Source organism: Nicotiana tomentosiformis, chromosome 6 (assembly GCF_000390325.3).
Source record: "Nicotiana tomentosiformis chromosome 6, ASM39032v3, whole genome shotgun sequence".
NCBI classification, from domain to species: domain Eukaryota; kingdom Viridiplantae; phylum Streptophyta; class Magnoliopsida; order Solanales; family Solanaceae; genus Nicotiana; species Nicotiana tomentosiformis.
Window position 1 is genome coordinate 17,745,549 of NC_090817.1, and position 14,595 is coordinate 17,760,143.

Consider the following 14,595-nt stretch of genomic DNA (forward strand, 5'->3'; position numbering starts at 1 on the left):
CTCTCGTCGGCTCTCGTCTACGGCTCGTGGTTGACACCTCGGCCAATGTCTTTGCTGCATCCTGGTCCACCTCGATCGACTCTTTCCTTAATGCCATATTACGCTAAATATTCTATAACAACAAAACTATAGAACTATAACAACAAAATCACTAAACTATGTGATCATTACACAGAAAATACAAACTATGAAAAGAAAATACAAACTATCGGGAAAATAATATGTATGTCATCATTTTGCCACCGTATACACGCCACGTCATAAAATTTTAAAAAGAAAATCCACCTTATCATAACCCACATTTAAAACAATAACAATTAAAAAATATAGTATTTAAACTAACAAAATAAATGGAAAAGAAAAAAAAACGATTCCAACCCAAATTAAAAACCAATTAGCCTTTGTCATTTTTTCTCTCGATCGACGGCTACTTCGCCCATGCTGATCAGTGACTGGAAAGAGGCTAGACTTGCCTCTCCGCTTCTCCTTGCTTTCGCAACCGTCGTTCTACCGGTAAGTCTCTGTGACTTTGCTCGTTAGAGATTGTTTGCTTTCTTCTCTTTATTTTGTAGGTGAACTTTGTACTGATTCCTTTACACAATGCTACTTTTTTAAATTTTTTTTTTTTATTTGTTGTAATCATGAAATGTAATAGGGAATTAAGGAACTATGTGTTGATTGTCCTGATAATAAGTGTAATAAATCAATTGGAGTATATTTTGGGATGTTTCATGAAGTGCTTCTTTCGGAGTTAATTTTGACTTGCTAATGCTCTCTTTCGTATGCTTTCTTTTTCTGTTCAGATCTGTGTAGTTCGTTTGGTAAATCATGGACTCATGGTCAATTTGCTTTTGTGTACTTTTCAGTGGCAAAACATATGCCCTAAATGGTTTTATATTTGACAGCTCAAAAATCCAGGTATTACCTTGTTACTGATGTTCTTCTAGTTTTCTATGGTTCAGAAAATATTTTTTGAAAATGAAATGCAATATTGTAGTATTGTGCTTCATGCTATTAGCATGAACTCTCTAAGATTTTAGTCCAATGTTTGCTCTGCTGAATGTAAATGGTTCAGGACAGATACAAATTTAGTGTTATATATGCTGATCAAATCTTATTGGTGGGGATAAGGCTCTATCGGGAAGAGAAGCTGATCAGACTAATTTTGTTCCTTTTCTTGTTTCTCATTCTACTTCAAGGTCGAAACACCTTGGTAAATATATGTTTTCAGCGTGAATTTCTACGTTTACTCATTAATCCGTTGAAATTATACTTATTACATACATATAGAAAGGTCATACCGAAGTACTAGACTAGACTTCTTCCAAATTAGAGCTATTTAAGGAGTGTTTTTTAATAGTAGAAAGTCATCAATATTAATAGGGGCAAACAAAGTTAGAACATGGGATAGAGAGGATAGAGGGAGTAAACATTTCCAAACAGGTTTTAATAGTACATTAACTCAAATTGAAAGCTTGCACACAGTATTAAAGGATAAAAATAAAGTTTTACGAAAAATGCAGAGATCTTTTGCTCTGTTTGTTTGTTATGAGAGTATTTGGTAGTAAGTTTATTACTGTCTGATACGTCACAATTATAATTCATAAGTCATGCCGACCCTTAGCAGCCTAGTCCTGGGAATGGCCATAACTTTCTCCCCTTGCCTGAAGTTCTTGCGCAAGAAATTATAGGCATAGTTGACGACAAATTTCTTCAAGAATGAAGAATCTTGTTTAGTGACCACCTCTGCTTCTCCCAGGAGATAGAACACTCCTTGCTCCTTTGCTTTTTCCACAAACTGCATCACTTCTACTTCTTCCAAACTTGGTGGGACCATTTGTATTCTATTTGATGAATGATTCGACTGAGCTGCTGAAGTGTTCATTGATCGAATCGAACCAGCTGATGAAACTCTAGAATCTACTTGTTGCTCCAGCTCTTCCTCCGTGTAGACCCGAGATGAATTTCCAGCCACTAGTTGGCCAGATACTGCAGGTTCAATTTCTCTATCTGCAACTTGATCAGCATGTGCTGCAAGAATATAGTATTCATCTCGAATGAACTCTTTCAAATGTTCCACCAATTGGTTTTCAAATTCCTCTGGTTTCCCAAGTTGATCATTGTACCCTAACCTAACTACACATCGGAACACCTTGTATTCTCTAGGCTGAACATGTCTGAACAAGAACCGTTCCTCCAGCGCTACTTTGTTTATAGGAATGGATTTAATTGACACCAGAACTATAATAGAATGGACCGACGGAATATTGGAGACAAAGTGGGGAAATATTGGTGGAATCCCCTGTACTAATTCAGAGTAGAGTAGTCCTATTCCAGGTACTCTTTTGATGTCTGGATTTTTGGCTAAGTCCGTAATGTAGTCACTTGAAACCTTGTTCTTGAGCTCGAATTCATATCTATGTTTTTGAACATAGTGCCAAATCCCCATAATGATCACGAGCACAAATGAGAAAGCCAAAGGTAGAAAACCACCTTGCACGAACTTTGTCAGCTGAGCGGATAGATATGTAGATTCTATGGTAACGTACACCACGTAGAATAAGATAATCCGCCATATGCTAATTTTCCATATAAGAAGCATTACTAATGTCACCATATTTGTGGTTATGAGCTCAGCACTAACCACACAAATTCCATAAGCATTCCCCAAATTTCCTGTGGTTTTGAAGCTGAGAGTAACTACAACACATGCAACCATGAGGAAGTAATTCAACTCGGGAATGTAAACCTGACCCTCGTGCTTTGCAGATGTGTGAATTACCTTCACCCTTGGGAAACAACCTAGACTTTGGGCCTGAGCCACAATAGAAAAAGCTCCAGATATCATTGCTTGACTTGCAATAATGGCCGCAACAACAGCCACTACAAATGTTGGCCAGTAAAGTGGATCTGTAAGCAACACCAACAAAATCAATATTATGCATGGTATTTATAAAGTAAATAATTTTATGATTAGTTTATCTTTCACGACCCAGGCTCAACTGCCAAAATATTGTCCACTTTGGTCCGATTTTTGGTGCCTCACAGTGTTTTCCCATTGGGCTTTAACCCAAAAGGCCTCAATATCTATATAACGAATATGGAAAAAGTTAACAAATTTGTCACATATATATAGGAGACTTGCCTGGAACAGAGGCATAAAAAGCATTCCCCACATTTTCTGGGAATTTTGTAAGGTAAGCAGCTTGCCCAATATAAGCAGAGAGGATAGATGGAAATACTAAGCAACTGAAGCTTATCTGCAATATATATACATGGTGAGTTCACTTAGATTGACCAAAAACTAGAAACAAATATCAAATATAATAAAGGACAATTTAAAACGAAAAGTGTGCCACATAAAAAGGGAAGAGGAAGTACATCTTTTTGATTACTTAGGGCAAAGAAGAAAATAAAAAATGCAGAAGACTTACTTGAACAGAGCGCACACTAAAGTGACCCAAATCAGCAAACATAGCTTCGGATCCTGTAATAGTTTCATAAAATAGTCTTTCACCAGATAAGAACACAGACGTGAAGTAGCATGGTATAACCGTTTAATTATACGGATACTGTAAATAAAATTCTAACCTGTAATGCAGAGGATAACTCCACCAAGAGAAAGCCATCCTTTTTTACCATTTCTTTTGAAGTAGTTAAAAATGTATTTGGGATTAAAGGCACGTAAGACACTCACATCATGCTTGAACAAGTTGTACATACCGGTACCACTTATTAAACAAAACCAAATGCATATGGCTGGAGCAAATGAGTATCCCACTTTGTCTGTACCAAAACATTGAAAACAGAAGAGGGCTACCAGTATTGCAACGGAAACACCCACAATCGCTTCTGCAAGGATCATTATCCATTTTTTTCAGTTGTTTGATCATTGAAATTGAATAAGAGAAAAAGAAGAATTCATTAGCATCCTTTTAATTTCTATACCTTGGCCTAGAGGCTTGATCCCACTTACGGCAGAGAGAACTGCACATGAAACACACCAGATTAAATAATGATTTATCTTATATAATTATTATTTGTGTTATTTTTTCTGTTGTAGCAGGTTTTCCGTCTTTTTTATTTGTACTACTTATTATTGACAATTACTTATAGTTTTCTTTTGGGTGACTTGATAGTATAAAAATTCTTTTATTGTTAGTGTATAATGGGTAAGGTGTGCGTACACACTGCTCTGCCCAGACCCCAATTGTGGGATTTTACTAGGTCGTTGTTGTTGTTAGTAGTGTATATAGAACTGAGGGAGTATGACTATATCTTACATATCTAATTAAAAAAAATTTAGAAGTATTTTGATAAGTGATATTATGGCTCAATTTGGGTTACATATTTATACCTCAAGACCAGCCCAACCTTTAGATGCGCTGACTTGGGATGTGCCCAAATTGACTCGTCATTTAAATATACTCAGCAGGTTGGACAGTTTATATCTTTATGAGCTAATTTCGGCAGTACTAGTTTGATATGATGATCAAGGGATGGGATAGAGAGTGTATATTGATATTTAGAGACCTGAGATGGAAGGAGTGATAATTCCATCGCCAATGACCATCGATGTTCCAAGGATCGCAAGGAAGACAAGAAACAATCTTGCAAATTTAGTGTTTTCCAACTTATGTTTGATATTCTGAGCCCTTCTAAATTGATTTGATGGTATGTCCAGACCGTAGCGGGAAAGCTCTCTATCCTCTGGCTCCTGGTTTGGGATGAGACTCACTTTTGCATGTCGACATATTAAGGAATACAACGCAAATGCTCCCCCTGTGTGCAAAAGAAGCAAATAATTAAACATGTTGGGGTTAACAATCATAGCACTTAATTTTTTGTGTGAGCTCGGGCATAAATTCTTCAATTTTTTTGAAATAAAATTTACATATATGAAACTACTTCAAAAGTGCTAGTCGTAAGACAACATAACTACTAATTCAAAATATTAAAGAAGAGTTTGACAATTTTAATCAAAGACAAACTGTTTGACTCTCCATATAATGATAGCGTTACATAAAATGGGACAGAAAAATTAAACTACTACTGAGATGGCAGTGAGGGACATCTTATAACTCACCATTGCCATTGTCGTTTGCCCATAAGACAGTGAAGACATACTTAGTCATAGGTACGAGGAATATGGTATATATGATGAGGGACAACACGCCCAGAATGTCATTCTTATCTCCAATTTTTTCAGTAAATGTACTTTGAATAGTATAGAGAGGGGAAGTCCCTAAGTCTCCGTAGATAACTCCTACAGACTGAAATGCTAAACTCAGTATCGTCTTCCAATCATCCTGCAGTTAATGCACAATATCACATGTATAATCATCAATGATCATCGATTATCTATATACCTAGCTAATAGCTATAGTACAAAACATTGATTTATACATTTGACACTACAGATTATCTTTATAATATCAGTACAAATTTACAAAGTTATTACTTACCATATTTTTCAGATTGCTACAAATTTACAAAGTTACTACATAGCTTATTTTTCAGACTACTAAACAACAACAACAACAAACCCAGCGTATTCCCATAAATGGGGTCTTGGGAGGGTAGTGTTTACGCAGACCTTACCCCTACCTTATAGCGATAGAGAGGCTGTTTCCGATAGACCCTCGGATCATTTTTTTAGACTACTAATTCATAGTATTTAATATAGACAGTTACTTATAATCACATTTCTAATGACCTAATTGTATTAATCTTGAATTGACAAAGTCAGAACTATATAAAACTTAAGTATATGCCTTGGTAGTTTAATTTTTTTGCGTGGATAGTTTCTAATTTTTTCCAGCATCAGGTTAAGATGTATGATTCTCTATAATATGCCTGAATTAATAATACAGAAAATAAAGTAAATGACATGTTATAATGAGTTAAGATGCACTAATCAGAGACAAAACTATATTAAAAGGAAGTGGTTCAATTGAATGCTCTTTATCACAAAATTTTAATGTCTAAATAGTGCAAACAATTTCTTTATATATAAATAATTTTTTTAAATCCTCTTGATATAAGGAGAACTTATTACACTATAAAATAACAGGAATTAGCGATGGACACATTCTATCGCTAAACAGTATAAATCCATTGCTAATCTGTCATCGCTAATCTTATTTAACGACGGATCAGCGATGCAAAAAACCTGTTAACTACGGTTATTTAACAATAGTTACCAACAAATTTTTTAGCTGATTTTTTTTTGTAGTGCACTGAAGTGGCAAAGGTGGCTCGAAAACTGCTTTAGGTCACAAGTTTGAATTTCTTTTGTGAAATTCTTGTATTTTCTTGAATTCCCTTATTAAAATTCCACCAATTACAAATCCATACCTTAGAGGCATGTCCAGCCAGAGAATTTGAAACTTTTCCAGCTTCCAAGTTGAGGGAGTCCACACGGTATAACTTCGCCCGTGAGACTTTGCGACCTTTTAGCTGCCCGTTGTTGCTCTTGTTTTCTGCAACCTCATCTGTATGAAGATCACTATCTGCGCTCGCCATTTCGATTCACAAAAGGGCTTCTTTTCTCTTTGTTTTTGCTTTGCCAGTCACCAGTTTTGCTCTTTATAAGCCTTCAGAAAACTCAGACACTAGCCCAAATTCCCTTCATCCCTAATACTTTGTACTTGCAGAAACTATAATCTAATCTCTAATCTATGTAATCTAAATCTTATATATATGTAAATCAAAGGTCAGGATTTAATAGTTTTCCCTCTTTTAATTAACTTGGAATATGTAAAGACATGGAAAAGGAAAAGACTAAAATGTGCAGATCATTGAACTTAGATAAAATAGTACTTAAATACTTTTCCCTCATTACTTTGCTTTTTCTCCTAATTTGATGTCTAGAAAATCTGCACAAATTAAATACATCCTATTTATGTCATTGCTCATTAGGGGTATCATTTATTTCTTTTCCTGAAATCTCTCCCCTTTACTCCTTTGTCTACCGTTTTCTTCAACTACATTTATCTATTTTCTCATTTTGTTGCTTTTTCTTTTCCTCCTAATTTGATGTCTACAAAATTTGCAACAACATTAATTATATCCTATTTATGTTATTCAGCATTATTATCATCTATTTATTTTCTTGAATCTCTTTCCTTTCCTCCTTTGTCTATCATTTTCTTCCTCTACACTTGTCTATTTTCTCAATTTGTTTTGCTTTTTTTTCCCTCCTTATTTGATGTCTAGAATACATCCTGCTTATGTCATTCATCATTATTTTCTGTTCACTGAAATCTCTCCCCTTTTCTACGTTTTCTTCTACTACTTTGGACATGAACATGAGCAGCCTAATAAATTTGATTTACTTGACTCTATATGATGCTGAAAAGATGATTCATGTGAATTCATTTCCTGATTTAGTTTCCTCCTTCAACGTCAGGACAATCCTATGATGATTCAGCTTTAAATTTCTTTACAAGCAGTGCGAGCACCATAAGTTCTTGGTTTAGGTTCCATTGTTAGACGAAATTTGGGAGATAAAACGAACTCTTGGCTTTATGATTCATGGGAAGGACTGGTTACTCTTAGTCTCTTTATATGGAGTTCTAAGTGTGCATGTCTCTTTTATAACACTGATGAAAATTTGCTTTTCCAGTAGTGCTTAATTATACTGTTAGGTGTTTGCTTTTGAAGGAGTTTCGAGCGACTTAGGTCATTCTTTCTGCTATTGATAAAGTTGTAATAGTAGAAAAATGTTTGATCTCATCAGATAAATTTAGTGTCAAACAAGTTGGAACTTGGAATCGAGGGTAGAGAAGGAGTATGTAATACATTTCCAAACAAGTTTGAAACAATACAGTTAAATTACTCAAACTCAAACTGAAAGCTTGCAAACAGGATAAAAATGTAAAGATATACAAACTGCAAGAAATCATGTAAATCACTTTGTTTGTTATGCGAGTATTTGATAGCACACTTTCACTGAATGATTTTGGAGTAGCTAGGTCACAATTATAATTCATAAGTCATGCCGACCCTTAGCAGCCTAGTTTGAGGAATAGCCATAGCTTTGTCCCCTTGCCTGAAGTTCTTGCGCAAGAAATTATAGCCATAGTTGACAAATGCTTTCTTCAAGAATGAAGCATCTTGTCTAGCCACCACCTCTGCTTCTCCCAGGAGATAGAACACTCCTTGTCCCTTTGCCTTTTTCACAAATTGCATCTCTTCTTCTTCCAAATTTGGGGACACCATTTGTATTCTACTTGATGAACGATTGGACTGTGCTGCTGGAGTGTTCATTGATCGAATTGAACCAGTTGACGAAACTCTAGAATCCACTTGTCGCTGTAAGTCTTCCTCCATGTGGACCCTGGATGATTTTCCGGACACTAATTGTCCAGATACTGGTGGTACAATCTCTCCATCTGTTATTACTTGTTGATCTGCTGCAAGAATGTAATGTTCATGTCTAATGAACTCATTCAATTGTTCCACCAATTGGTTTTCAAAGTCCTCTGTATCCCCAAGTTGATCTTTGTATCCCAACCTAACTACACAGCGGAACACATTGTATTCTCTTGGCTCAACGTGTCGGAACAAGAAACGTTCCTGTAGTGCTACTTTACTGATGGGAATGGATTTTATCGACACCAGGACTATGACTGAATGGACTGACGGAATATTGTTGACAAAATGAGGAAATATAGGTGGAATTCCCTGCACTAGTTCAGAGTAGAGTAATCCTATTCCAGGTACTCTTTTGATGTCAGGATTATTAGCCAAGTCCCTGACGTACTCACTTGACACCTTGTTATTGAGCTCGAATTGGTATCGAAGTTTTTGAGCATAGTGCCAAGTTCCCATAATGATCACGAGCACGGCTGAAAAGGCTAAGGGTAGATAACCACCTTGCGTGAATTTTGTCAGCTGGGCGGAAAAATATGTAGATTCTATGGAAAAGTACACCACGTAGAATAGGGTAATCCACCATATGCTGATTTTCCATATAACAAGCATTACTAGTGTCACCATATTTGTGGTTATAATCTCAGCAATAACCACAGCTATACCATAAGCATGTCCCAATTTTTCTGTGGTTTTGAAGCTGAGAGTAACTAGAACACATGCGATCATGAGGAAGTAGTTCAACTCTGGGATGTAAACTTGACCCTCATGTTTGGCAGATGTGTGAATTACCTTCACCCTTGGGAAACAGCCTAGACCTTGGGCCTGAGCCACAATAGAAAAGGTTCCAGATATCATTGCTTGACTTGCAATAATGGCTGCAGCAACAGCCACTACAAATGTTGGCCAGTACAAAGGATCTGTAAGTAGCACCAACAAACCAAATAATGAGTGGTGTTACGTTATATGTGGCTTGCTCTATCACTTAAGAACATAATTTCTATGGGGTCTTTTGGTTGGAAACAAGTTATTCCACCATCCCATAGGGATAAAAAAATACTATAAACCCAGATTAGTTATACTGCAATTTCATCCCAACCAAACATGGGATAAACTCATTTCAAATTTAATTCCGAAATTAATTATCCCTTATCCCTCGTCCCAAACGAACCCTATGAGTTTAGTTTTTCTGCACTGATAGTAGTGCATACTAATTTTTTTACACCATCAGGTTAAAAATTGACTTGCCATAACAACTATCAATACCTTTGTTATAATTTATGTGACGTAGTTTGATTGGATATGGAATTTAAGAAAGAATAGAAGACTTTTGAAACTTGTAATCTTTATTAAACATGCTATAAATTTGTGTGGCGAAAAAAGTTTTTCATTAAGGGTAAAATAAAAAATTTAAGTTAGATATTTTCAAATATAGGATTTTATCATTTTATATAAAGAAATAGTGTCACAAATATTGGAATAGAGGAAGTAAATGCTTTTCAATTTGGAAAAAAAGTAAATAACTTGTGATATAAAGTGTTATATATACAAAGTAGTTAATATTGGGATGGTATATAATCGTATACTGCTCCTCTGTTCTCAAGATTTCTTTGTCGTCGACTATATTAAAGTTGAAAGGGTTAATAAATTTCTACTTGCCTGGAATGGAGGCATAGAAAGTATTCTCAACATCTTCAGGGAATTTTGAGAGGTAAGCAGCCTGTCCACTGTAAGCTGAGAGCAATGCTGGAAATACGAGGCAACTGAAGCTTAACTGCATTACATATACATGGTGAGTTCACTTCGATTGACAACAAGATATAAAAAGAATAACAAATAAAACAACAAAAAAAAAAAAACCCAGTTTGATCTTATAAATGGGGTCTGGGGAGGGTCATGTGTATGCAGACCTTACCCCTACCTCAGAGAGATAGAGAAGTTGTTTCCGATAGACCATCGGCTCAAGAAATAATGAAAATGAAGCACCAAGTAGCAAAGAATGTTAGTAACAGTGTAACATAGTAACGTGTGCGAATGCCGCAACATGCGAAATAAAGAATCGTAAATAGGAAATTACAAAAATAGTCCTAGTACTATTGAATGGTCTAGGAGGAACACACTACTAATCTGTCAACCTACAACCCTAATCCTCGACCTCCACACCTTCCTATCGTGGGTCATGTCTTCGGTAAGCTGAAGCAATGACATGTCCTGCCTAATTACCTCACTCCAATACTTCTTAGGCCTACCCCTTCCCTTCCTCAGACCAGCCATGGACAACCTCTCACACCTCCTCACTGGAGCATCCATGTCTCTCCTCCTCACATGCCCGAACCACCTCAGCCTTGATTCTCGCAACTTGTCCTACACAGATGCCATACCTACCTTGTCCTTAATAACTTTATTCCTAATCCTGTCTTTTCTAGTATGCTCACACATCCATCTCAAACATCCTCATTAAACAAAAATTAAATTTCTTCAATTATGGAGGTTTCACTTGTCCAACTTTGGGTTACTGTCCATATACAAATCTTATTTGTCCATGTTTTCCATTAGGAAATTTCTTAATCAACTAATGTTACATAGACTATGTTATAAATTACACGAGTAATCTTAATACTTTTGTAGACATAAATAGAAAGTAGAGCCTTAAAACTCGACAGTTTAATATCAAAATTTGTGTACAAGTCGAATCATGACAAAAGATTGTTGAAATACTAAGGATGTTACTGTCAGGAAGCTAGAGTTGGAAAGAAGAAAATAAATAAAAAATTGAACAAGACTTACTTGAATAGAACGCACACTGAAGTGACCCAAATCAGCAAACATAGCTTCGGATCCTGCAGAGTTTGAAAAGAAGTCATTAAACAGATGAAAATAAGTGCAGATTTGTAATCTCAAATATGACAAATACATTCAATAACTAGCTAAATTAAATTATACTGATAGTGTAAATAGAATTGTAACCTGTAATGCAGAGGAAAACTCCACCAAGAGACATCCATCCTTTTGTACCGTTTCTTTTGAAGTAGTCAATAATGTACTTGGGATTAAAGGCACGTAAAACGCTCACATCATACTTGAACAAATTGTAGAGACCAATGCCACTTATAAACAAAAACCAAATGCAAATGGCTGGAGCAAATGTATATCCCACCTTGTCTGTACCCAATCGTTGAACACAGAAAAGGGCTACCAGTATTGCAATGGAAACACCCACAATAGCCTCTGTAATAAATCTTTATCCATTAGTTGTTCAATCATCAAAACCAAAAAAAAAAAAAAAAAAAAAAGGAGAGAGGGAGAGAAAAATACTCCTTTGGTTTCAATTTTTGTGGCATAGTTTGATTAGACACGAAGTTTAAAAAAGAAAGATTTTAACACTTATGGTCTTAAATATATCATGAGATTTTTCATACTATAATGCCATTAAGGATAAATGAGAAGTTCAAACTTAATTATTTTTAAATATATACTAATAAGTATTTTTTAATGGATGAATAAAAAAATAGTGTCACATTAAATAAACGAAGGGAATAATTCTTTAGAATACCGTTACATACAAAACATTGCTATATTTGTGATTGACAACTCCATCCGGAAATTCTGTTTGCGACAAAATTGAAGTACAATAGACAGGCGATTAGGGGGTCGCCAAAAAAGACGGACGTTGCAAAATTTTGTAACAGATTATTCCCTCCATTTAACAAAGAATGGACCTATTACTATTTGGGGAATCAAATTAAGTTTTTGTTGATCATGTTTTTTGCAAATAGTTTTTAAATATTTTGAATTGTTAATTGTTATAACCCATAGTACTTTTTATGTAGTTTCTAATTAAATTTTATTTATTTAATAAACCTAAAGAATCTATGTTTGGATTTATACGAAAATTGGTCAATTTGACCCTCCTACTCTAAAAAGGTTCAAATAAGTTGAAACAAAAGGGAGTATTAATTACCTTGGCCTAGGGGCTTTATTCCACTTACGGCAGAGAGAACTGCATGAGAAAGCACCACATTAAACTCTATCGATCATATATAGCTTGAAATGATAATAAATCTACGAGTATATATGATGAAGTATATGTTCAGTAAGTATTTAATTAGAGACCTGAGATGCAAGGAGTGAGAACTCCATCACCAATGACCATAGAAGTTCCGAGAATGGCGACGAAGACAAGAAATATTTTTGCAAATTTACTCTTTTCCAAATTATGTCTGATCTTCTGAGCTCGTCTAAATTGATTAGATGGTAGCTCTAGATTGTAATGTGAAAGTTCTCTGTCCTCTGGCTCTTGGTTTGGGATGAGACTCACTTTTGCATATCGACATACTAAAGAATACAACGCAAATGCTCCCCCTGCATGCAAATTAAAGAAGCAAATAAAATATGTAAAGAGGAGATACTTAAAAGAACAAATTAACTAATTCCTTATGATCTTGACTGGGCATGAAGTTTAGGCTGAGGAAAAAATTTAGTACATCCAGGGGAGGGACTAGCATATTACTTGTAGGTTCGGCAGAACCCAATAGTTTTTTATCATACCCTTGTATTTGTGTTAAATTTCACTTAATATATATAAATAATTAATAACCCTGCAAGCTACATTTTTCTTGAATCTAAAACCCATATACTAAGAAGCCCGCCTCTGGGTACATCCCAAAAGTACCTTTGAAAGTTGTCGTATTAAATATGTCATGATATCTTTATGATTATAAGAGCGTAAAATAAAAAAATTAAAGATAAAGAGGTTTAAAATATAAATTGGTGTCGTTCTTCTTTTAACAGAATGAAATAGTATCACATAAAATGAAACGGAAATAGTCGATCACAGAGAGGAGACGTATTGTAACTTACCATCGCCATTGTCGTTGGCCCATAAGACAATGAAGACATACTTAGTCATAGGTACGAGGATTATGGTATATATGATGAGGGACAACACCCCTAGAATGTCATCTTTGTGTCCAATTTTATCAGTAAAAGTACTTGCATAAACGTAGAGAGGTGAAGTCCCTATGTCTCCATAGATAACTCCTACGGACTGAAATGCTAGACTCAATATCGTCCTCCAATCAGCCTGCAGTTGCAAATGTTCATTGTAATCATGTTACAATAAGTGGAGTATACACTATCAATTTATTGTGGATTCATGATTTAAACTTAATAGATTTGACCTTCAAAATTCTTAGCACCGACTTTAGTATACATTTGAAATTTTAGATTCAGAATATAATATTTATTAAAATTTTAGTGATTTACTATATATATATATATATATATATATATATATATATATATATATATTAGATCCATGTTCCTTGACGAGATACAAGTTCAGTTGAACCAATACATAATAAGTTGCATCTACCATTGACTATCAATGTAAATTTACAAGGTTATTTGTTAGTTGTACTTTTCGGTGATATGAAGGGGAGCCTTAGAGCAACGGTAAAGTTGTTTCCATGTGACATATATGTTAGGGGTTCGAGCCGTGGAAGCAGCCACTAATACTTGCATTAAGGTAGACTGTCTATATCACACGGGTGCGGCCCTTCCCCAGACCTTGCATAAACGCGGGATGCTTTGTGCACCGGGCTGCCATTTTACTTTTCGGTGATCTAATTTTGTCGACATTGTTTTTACACAATCAGTATATAAATGTGAAATATATACCTTAGAGCCGTGTGCTGCTGCAGAGTTTGAAACTTTTCCAGCTTCCAAATTGAGGGAATCAACACGATGTAACTTTGCCCATGAGAATTTGCGATCTTTGAGCTGTTTATTGCTCTTGTTTTCTGCAGCCTCTTCTGTGTGACGTTCACTATCTGAGCTCGCCATTTCTATTCTCTTAACGGCTTCTCTTTATCTTTCATTCGCCAGTGGCCACTTAGCTCTTTATATAGGCACTCAAAGTTGAATACCAGCCCCGATTCCCCTTTTCCCTAATATAATTGCAGCAATTATTATAACCTTTAATATAGCTCATACTCCATCTGTATCAAATTATATTACCTGTGTTTAACTGATTTGTGTGACTATAAATCATCTCAATAAGAATAAAATGAAAAAAATTAAAGTTGAAGTATCTAAACAAGAAAATATGATATTCTTTTTTTAGATAAATTAAAAATTATATTTTAAACGAAGGAAGTGTTGTTCTTCTTAGTTATATAATCCCTCACAATTGAGTAATTATATACTTAGGTTGTTATC

The 14,595-nt window shown here is 35.2% G+C and overlaps 2 protein-coding genes and 1 long non-coding RNA gene across 3 annotated transcripts; 1 reads left to right on the plus strand and 2 right to left on the minus strand.

Annotated features, from left to right (window-relative positions):
• Window positions 1-367: 367 nt before the first annotated feature.
• LOC104099210 (uncharacterized) lies at window positions 368-4,369 on the plus strand. The gene is made up of 3 exons (XR_001969868.3): window positions 368-513; window positions 804-4,161; window positions 4,248-4,369. It is a non-coding gene; the product is annotated as an uncharacterized lncRNA (long non-coding RNA).
• On the minus strand, window positions 1,595-6,766 carry LOC104099209 (potassium transporter 5-like). Its single transcript, XM_009606125.4, has 8 exons — window positions 6,358-6,766; window positions 5,087-5,309; window positions 4,534-4,782; window positions 3,949-3,987; window positions 3,592-3,852; window positions 3,435-3,487; window positions 3,146-3,260; window positions 1,595-2,910 (listed from the first exon to the last, which is right to left on the minus strand). The coding sequence occupies exons 1-8, from the start codon at window positions 6,523-6,525 to the stop codon at window positions 1,595-1,597; spliced, it is 2,424 nt and encodes an 807-aa protein (XP_009604420.1). The 5' UTR covers window positions 6,526-6,766.
• Window positions 6,767-7,782: 1,016 nt separating this feature from the next.
• Window positions 7,783-14,344, minus strand: LOC104099211 (potassium transporter 5-like). Its single transcript, XM_070177159.1, has 8 exons — window positions 14,056-14,344; window positions 13,237-13,459; window positions 12,490-12,738; window positions 12,338-12,376; window positions 11,344-11,604; window positions 11,164-11,216; window positions 10,036-10,150; window positions 7,783-9,296 (listed from the first exon to the last, which is right to left on the minus strand). The coding sequence occupies exons 1-8, from the start codon at window positions 14,218-14,220 to the stop codon at window positions 7,984-7,986; spliced, it is 2,418 nt and encodes an 805-aa protein (XP_070033260.1). The 5' UTR covers window positions 14,221-14,344; the 3' UTR covers window positions 7,783-7,983.
• Window positions 14,345-14,595: the final 251 nt, after the last annotated feature.

Excerpts from the sequence above, each read along its gene's own strand:
- LOC104099211 (XM_070177159.1), bottom strand. The coding sequence starts at position 14,220 with ATGGCGAGCTCAGATAGTGAACGTCACACAGAAGAGGCTGCAGAAAAC. Across the intron at positions 12,739-13,236 it reads GGCCAACGACAATGGCGATG|GGGGAGCATTTGCGTTGTAT; the intron begins GTAAGTTACAAT and ends ATTTGCATGCAG. Across the intron at positions 10,151-11,163 it reads TCAGTGTGCGTTCTATTCAA|TTAAGCTTCAGTTGCCTCGT; the intron begins GTAAGTCTTGTT and ends TATGTAATGCAG.
- LOC104099209 (XM_009606125.4), bottom strand. The coding sequence starts at position 6,525 with ATGGCGAGCGCAGATAGTGATCTTCATACAGATGAGGTTGCAGAAAAC. Across the intron at positions 3,853-3,948 it reads GATCAAGCCTCTAGGCCAAG|AAGCGATTGTGGGTGTTTCC; the intron begins GTATAGAAATTA and ends TGATCCTTGCAG. Across the intron at positions 3,261-3,434 it reads TTAGTGTGCGCTCTGTTCAA|ATAAGCTTCAGTTGCTTAGT; the intron begins GTAAGTCTTCTG and ends TATATATTGCAG.